This window comes from Gracilinanus agilis, chromosome 1 (genome assembly GCF_016433145.1).
Source record: "Gracilinanus agilis isolate LMUSP501 chromosome 1, AgileGrace, whole genome shotgun sequence".
Classification (NCBI taxonomy): Eukaryota; Metazoa; Chordata; class Mammalia; order Didelphimorphia; family Didelphidae; genus Gracilinanus; species Gracilinanus agilis.
The window spans coordinates 785,635,541-785,643,619 of NC_058130.1; the positions used below are offsets into that span (position 1 = coordinate 785,635,541).

Here is an 8,079-nt window from a genome sequence, read left to right on the forward strand (position 1 = left end):
ATCCAAATGCATTCAGGTAAATTGAGAAGAGGAGAGAAGAGGCTTAAAGAGTGAACGATTTATTGGGAGGGAAATCTTTCTTCAGGCCCAGGTTAAGTAAAACCCTGGGTGGGCCGACACTGGTTTCCCTCCAGCCCTGGTTTGATCAGAGAGTGACCTCGAGGAAGATTAGCTTAGGCAAACATCCTAAGCAAATGACAATCTTCCTTCATGTGGTGTTCCCTACCCTGGTTCATACCTTGGCAATTTCCTTTGCCTTCACCCTACTCAGGCACAGAGGGCAGCCCCTGGCTCTCTATCTGAAAGGGAGGGTTAGCCAACTAGTCAGCTCACACACACACATACACACACACACACACACACACACACACACATACACACACACACACACTGACTGCTCATTTAGGCAACATCCACAGGGATTTTCTTGTTTCCCTTTATTTTTTTTAAACCCTTAACTTCTGTGTATTGGCTCCCAGGTGGAAGAGTGGTAAGTAAGGGTGGGCAATGGGGGTCAAGTGACTTGCCCAGGGTCACACAGCTGGGAAGTGTCTGAGGCCAGATTTGAACCCAGGACCTCCCGTCTCTAGGCCTGACTCTCAATCCACTGAGCTACCCAGGGTCAGAAGAACATGTGACTTTAGGAATATCATGGAACTTCCTGTGCTGAATGAGAAAGCAAGACAGGGAGAGACAGAGACAGAGAAAGAGCCAACAGGTACCACTGCCAGGGGAGGGCATGTGCCAGCCTGGGGCCAGGCATGAAGCTGCACCTGGGCTGGCAGGGGAGGTTTTTGTCCCACTTCCTCACTGAATGCATCACTGTGGATGAGCATAAACACCACCAATGCTATAATCATTCTCACAGTAATAATCGGCTTCATCCTCAGCCTGGACGTTGCTGATGGACAGGAATCGATTGTTCCCAGAGCTGGAGCCAGAGAAGCGCTCAGGGATCCCATCAGCCCTGCCTATACTTCCATCATTGTCAACCCACATGAGGTACTGAGGGGCCTTTCCTGGGCTCTGCTGGTACCAATAAGCAGCATAACCACTATGCTCACTGCTCACAGTACAGGTGAGTCTGGCTGTGCTCCCCAGGGATGCAGAGACAGAGGGAGGCTGAGTCAGCACCAGCTGGGAGAGGGAGCCTGCAAACAGAGAAACTCATCAATGACCCTGAAAAAGAGAAAGCTATAAGGTGCTTTGAGATCCTCATAAGAGACAAAGGTAGGGATGGGGGAGGAAGCTAAGGGGGGTTCTCAGGCCAGCCCTGACCTGAGCAGAAGGTGAGCAGTGACACAAAGACGAAAGGCCAGGCCATGGTGAAGAGGGTCCCCAGAGCTCAGCTCCCCAAAGAGCTCACAGCTAGCCTGGGCTTTGCCTACTCCCTTTTATCCTCTCCTTGAAACCCTGTGATGGTGCCTGGGAGGGCTGTGGGGGCCAGATGCAAATCTGCCCTGAGCCTGGCCTTTTTAACCCACCCTGTATCCTATCTCTGGCTCCAAGGGCCTCACTCGGGGAAGGGGAGTCTTGGGGCATCTCAGCCTAGCCCAGCTGGGAGGTCCCAGAGGAGGGTTCTCAGGGCTCAGAGCAGCCTCAGTCTCAGCCAGCTGGGTTCATCTCCCCGCCCCCCAACATCAGCAGCTCCTCAAGCCCCTCGCCTGCCTAGGACCAGCACCACAGCACCCCCTGCTGCCTCCAGGAGCCTCCTTTACCACATGGTTGGAGGAGAACCTCAGGGGCCCCCCAGGCACAGGAAGGTCCCTGCTGGCTGCTCTGGTCCTCCTAAAGGCAGAGCCCTGCCTAGTCCTAGAGCTTTGGGCTCCCGGAGCAGCCCTCATCCTGAGTCCCCTTCCCTGGGCTTAGCCTCCCCCTCCCCACATGCAGCAGAACACAGGGATCCCCACCTGGGTTCTGAAGCTACACATCCTGCCCTCCCTTGGCTCAGGTTCAGCATCCAGGATGGAGCCTCCCCAGAGCCAGCCTGACAGGGCTGAGAGCTGCGCTTCTCCCTGATTCCGGCAGGGGGCGGACAAGGACTTTCTGAGGACCAGAGAGCAGCCAAGGATGCTGCAAGGTGGTGCCTGGGGAGGCTGCAGGGCAGAGACCAACAGAGCCTGGTGTGGGGACTGGGCTCAGGACACTCCTCACTGCTCTGGCCAGAGTGGGTAAGAGCTGAGCCTGGTTCTCCCCCAGAAGGCAGAGCTGGGTGGCAGCAGAGAGAGCCCTGGCCCTGCAGGCAGGGAAAGCAGAGTTCAAATCCTCCCTCAGGCCTTTCCTAAATGTGTCTCCCAGGAAAGTCACTGAACCTCTCCCTGCCTCAGTCTCATCATCTGTCAAATGAGCATATTTATAACATCTGTGAGGGTGAAGGAGATATTTGTAAAGAGCTTTGTAAGCTTTAAGGGATCATTTCAGAGATGGTTCTTATTGAAGTGTTTTAGTTTTTTTTTTCTTGTTTTATGATCATGAGTGTCTCCTGCTGCTGTCATCAGTCTATTTAGTTCATGACTAGAAGGTTTAGACCAAACACCTCCCTTGGTGTGCCTGCCTGCCTGCTCTAATGATTAAAATTAAGGCAAGACACTGACTCAGGGGTGAGAAGCTAAGTTTATTGATGATGTCAGGCTGTCAGATCAGGCCAACATCAAACACCATGAAGTGATCCAAGGTTCCTGGGTTCACTCACATCTTACATCCTCCTGAGCTGGGTCCAACAGCATCATAAACAGATTCTGAGGAGCTCATTACTCATCCCCTCCCTTAGCCTTCCCAAGACAGCTTTAACTGGTGAGACCTAATGATGACGAGTTCTATTTTGACCTGCTATCTTCCCCATTAGAATTGGGAGCTCACCGATGTCAGGAAATGTCTTCCTTTTCTATTTGTATTCTCAGCACTTGGCAGAGTGCCTTACCCAGAGTAAGTGCTTAAGAAATTTTTCCTCCTTCCTTCCTTTGTTCCTTTGTTCCTTCCTTCTTCCCTTCCTTCCTTCCTTCCTTCCTTCCTTCCTTCCTTCCTTCCTTTCTTCCTTGCTTCCTTCCTTCCTTCCCTCTTTTCTTCAGAAAAGCAAGCCCCTGTCCTCAAGGAGGTCATGTTCTAATAGGGGAATCAACATACAAACCCCTGGATACAAACCAGCTCTAGACAGGGTAAATTGAGATAATCTCAGAGCATTGGCATTAATTTCAGGAAGATTGGGAAAGCTTTCTCACAGAACGTGGGATTTTGGCTGAACCTTGAAGGGTATCAGGGAAGTCAGGAGTGGGGCAAGGAGGGAGATCATTCCATGCATGGGGGACACAAGAGAAAATGCTCAAAACAGTGGGGAGCCTTCTGTGGAACACAGCCAGGAGGCCAGCATCACTGGGTGAAAGAGGACATGTCAGGGAGGGAGGTCTGAGACAAATGGAGAGGGAGGAGGGGGCCAACTTCAGAAGGGTTTTAAATGCCAAACATAGCCTTTCATCTTGTCTTCTGAAGGTGATTGGGAATTATAGGAGTTTAATGACAAGGTCGAACTTGTGCTACAGGAAGAGATTCCTTTGGAAGCTGTTTGGAGGATGGGTGTGATTGAGGAGGAACTTGTGACAGACAGACCCAACAGCAGGTGTGAGATGATGTGTACCTGTACTAGAGAGGAGGCAGTGTCAGAGGAAAGAAGAGGAGGTGAAGGGTATAAGAGATATGGAAGGGCAGGGAGGTGGCACAGTGGATGGAGAAGTAACCTTGGACTCAGGAAGACTCATTTTCTTAAATTCAAATATGAACCCTAGAAGCCATGTGATCCTGGGCAAGTCACTTCACCCTACTGGCCTCAATTTCCTCATCTGTCAAACAAGCTGGAAGAAGAAAATGACAACACACTGCAGTATCTTCACCAGGACAACCCAAAATGGGATAAAAAAAAAAGTCAGACCTAACTGAAATGGTTGAACAGCAGCAACCACACAGCAGATCAGAGGCTGACAACAATCAACAAATTCCTGAATATCTCAGCATGCTCTTGGGCCAGGGACAAAGTCCCTCCATCACTCAGGACAGAGAGCAGTCTCTTGGAGTCTTCCCATGGCTGGACAGCTCATTCTCTAGGGATGGGGCTTCCTGGGCCAGTCTCCTGATGCAGGGAGAAGAGCATTTTTTGGGGAAATTCCAAAGTTGCTTCAGTGGATCCCAGAGATTGGGGTGGGGGTGGGGGTGTTGTTACCCCATCCCCAGGATCCAATCCTACTAGAGCAGGAGCTCCAACCCTGGAGTCAGCAGGGTTTCACTTTCCTTGTTTCCTTTACATTTCTGTGTGTTTTATTTTATTCCTGTATAATCCACATTGTGGAAAGGGGCCCTTGGCCTGAGCAGACCCACAAAAAGGTCCAGGACCCACAGCAGCTTCAGGTCCCTGTTCTAGAGGCTGGGAAGCTCTCTTGTTCCTCCACCTTCCTTCACATGACTGGAGCCCAAAGGGCAGTGGAGCTCACCTGTCCTCCCTGAGGTCAATGAGGTGCAAAACAGGATTTCCCAGGGGGGGGGGGCTTGTTTGTCCACTCTTTAACTCTCGGCTCTCCACTGTGGGTCACATGGCTACCTTCAGTGGTTAGCCCTATCCTCACTTTGGGATCCTGTCACATCAAGGCAGTCTGCTTAAATTATGAGGCAGGCTTTCTAACAAATATATAGAAATATACTATATATGTGGCATATATCTGATGTGATATGTGGGATTATATACCGCAGGTTTGCACAGCACCTTGGAGAGACAATGCGAGGTTCTCAGGAAAAGGAAAAACCCCAAAAGAAAAGGCTAAAAGGAGAAGCAGAATGTAGGGAGAGAAAAACCCAAGAGCACTGGGGAACAAGAGCTTCCTTCAAAAGAATTTGATCCAGGTTCTGGGTTAAGATGGTGGCAGAGTAAAAAGCAGCTCTTAACCTCTCCTGACTGAAACACACAAAACTCCTCAACGGGACATAAAAACAAGTCCAGACGAACGGAGGAACCCCGCAACAGGGTGTAGTGTGGAAGGTACGTGGAATCGGGACATTTCCATGCTATAAAGGGGTGAAACAGCTCTCACTAAATCGCGGGCTGAGCAACCACCCCACCCCCACTCCCTCCAAACACACCAACTATATCGCCGAAACCAGTTAAAAAGAAATAGAGCAAGTTTGGGGCACCCATCGAGTCATTGGCAGCCTGTTCCTGAGAGCAGCAAGATTTGGGACCCCAAAAAGCCAGAAAACGCACACAAAATCTGAGCGTGGGAACAGAGCGCAGACACGGGCTTAGGTGTGGGTGGAGGCAGACACAGCCACAAGCTAAAGCTCTGAAACCCTTAGTGGGGAACCAGTGTAGACGGGTATACGACTGTGGAAGCAGCGCCCTGAGACTTGTAAAGGAACCTCTGGCAGAGGATCAAGCAAGGGGGTCGACCAGGGGGATTGACCTTGGAAAAAAACAGAACTCAGACCTCAGGAGCCAAAGACCACGGACAGACCCCGAGGATAAAGCTGAGAAGCTGCTGGGCTAATGATGGCTACCCAGTTCAGGAAGTTCAGAAGAGAAAGATAAACAACAAGAAAAAGAAGTCTTTAACACTCGACAACTTTTACACAGAGAAAATCCAGACAACTGAGCAAACAGAGGAGGAGAACAAACAAGCATCCAGACCCTCCTCAAATAAGGAAAACGGGTCACAAGCTATGGAAGAGTTCAAAACTGAGATTCTGAGGAAGATGATAGAGATCTGGCAAGAAAATAACAGTTTAAAAGGTAGAATCTTGCAATTGGAAAGTGAGGCTCAGAAATCAAATGAACTGATAAGCAAAGTGAACCAGATTGAAAAAGAAAACCAAAAGATCATAGCTGAAAATGAAAAGTTTAGAGCCAAAAACCAGTTCCCTAAAGTCTAGAATTGAGTAATTAGAAGCTAATGATCTCTCAAGACAACAAGAACAAATAAAACAAAGTCAAAAGACTGAAAAAATAGAAGGAAACATGAAATATCTCAATGAGAGAGTGACAGACCAAGAAAACAAGTCTAGAAGAGACAATTTGAGAATAATTGGTCTTCCAGAAAAACCAGAAATTAATAGAAACCTGGACTCCATACTAAAAGAAATTATTCAGCAAAATTGCCCTGAAGTCCTACAACAAGAGGGCAATATAGACATTGAAAGGATTCATAGAACACCCACTACATTCGATACAGAGAAGAAAACAGGCAGAAATGTAATTGCCAAATTCAAGAGCTTTCAAGCCAAAGAAAAAATCTTACAAGAAGCCAGAAAGAGACAATTCAAATATCAAGGAACACCAATCAGGATCACACAGGATCTAGCAGCCTCCACGCTAAAAGACCATAAGGCTTGGAATACAATATTCAGAAAGGCAAGAGATCTGGGCCTGCAACCATGGATCAACTACCCATCAGAATTGACTATATATTTCCAGGGGAAAGTATGGGCATTCAACAAAATTGAAGAATTCCAAGTATTTGCACAGAAAAGACCAGGGCTAAATGGAAAGTTTGATATCCACCACAAAAATAGAGAGAAACCTGAAAAGGTAAATAAGAAACAGAGGGGAAAGAAAGAAAACTTATAATTTTTAAATTTGCCTTTTTAAGGGCCTCAGTGAGATCTAATTATCTGTATTCCTATGTAGAGAAATGTTATGTATAATTCTCTTTAGAGGACTCTATTCACTATTATAGTATTCACTATTATAGTCATCAGAAGAATAATTCACAGGGTGAGGGTGGAACACTAAATAATCTAAGATGACATGGGGGATGGGAAAGAGGGGGTGAATAGCAGGGGACACCAAGAGAAACTTGAGTGAATAAGAAAAATAGGATATTCTATTACACACAAAGAGGGCATGGGAGGGAGAGGGGACAAATACTATTATAAGAAGGAGAGGAAGAGAGCATTAAGAGGTAATAATCAAACCTTACTCTCAGTGTAATCAACCCAGAGAGGGAAGAGTAGCTATACTATCCATTGGGACATAAAACTCTTATCTGATCCTTCTGAGAAAGTCAGAAGGGATAAATCAAGGGAAACAGGGGAGTGGGGAGGTCAAAAAAAGGGAGGGGAGAAGAAGGGGGAGGGAATTCATAAGGCCATTAAAAACAAAAAGGGGGGGGAAATAAAGGAGGGGGTAAAAAGGGAAGTTAGTCAAGGGAGGGGATAAGGGATAGGGTCTTAATAGCAAACCACTGGTTTTAAAGGAAATAGTTTAAGGAGAAAGGGTAGGAATAGGGGAGGAAACGAAAATGTCAGCAAATGCACAACTGATGATTATAACTCCGAATGTGAATGGAATGAACTTGCCCATAAAATGGAACCAAATAGCAGAGTGGATTAGAAACCAAAATCCTACCATATGTTGTCTACAAGAAACACATATGAGACGGGTGGACATACACAAGTTTAAGGTTCAGGGCTTGAGCAAAATATTTTGTGCATCAAATGAGAAAAAGAAGGCAGGAGTGGCTATTATGATTTCTGACAAAGCCAAAGTCAAAATAGATACGATTAAAAAAGACAGGGAAGGTCATTACATCCTGACTAAAGGCAGTATAAACAATGAGGAAATAACACTGCTCAATGTATATGCACCAAGTGGCATAGCATCCAAATTCATAAAGGAGAAACTGGCAGGGCTCAAGAAGGATATAGATAGTAAAACCATACTAGTGGGAGATCTAAATATTCCTCTTTCAGATCTAGATAAATCAAACCAAAAAATAAATAAGAAAGAGGTAAGAGAGGTGAATGAAGTCCTAGAAAAATTAGATCTAATTGATATGTGGAGAAAAATAAATAGGGACAAAAAGGAATACCCCTTCTTCTCAGCTGCACATGGCACATTCACAAAGATTGACCATGTTATAGGGCATAGAATCATTGCAAACAAATGGAAAAGAGCAGAAATAATAAATATAACCTTCTCAGATCATAATGCAATAAAAATAATAATTAGTAAGGGCACCTGGAAAGGAAAATCAAAAACTAATTGGAAATTAAATAATATGATTCTCCAAAACCAATTTGTCAAAGAAGGAATCATAGAAACAA

General features: G+C 46.4%; 1 gene segment (V, D, J or C); it reads right to left on the bottom strand.

Annotated features, from left to right (window-relative positions):
• Positions 1 to 819: 819 nt before the first annotated feature.
• Positions 820 to 1,359, bottom strand: LOC123230454. The segment is given in 2 exon segments: positions 820 to 1,151; positions 1,279 to 1,359. Coding segments are annotated over 2 exon segments (378 nt in total).
• Positions 1,360 to 8,079: the final 6,720 nt, after the last annotated feature.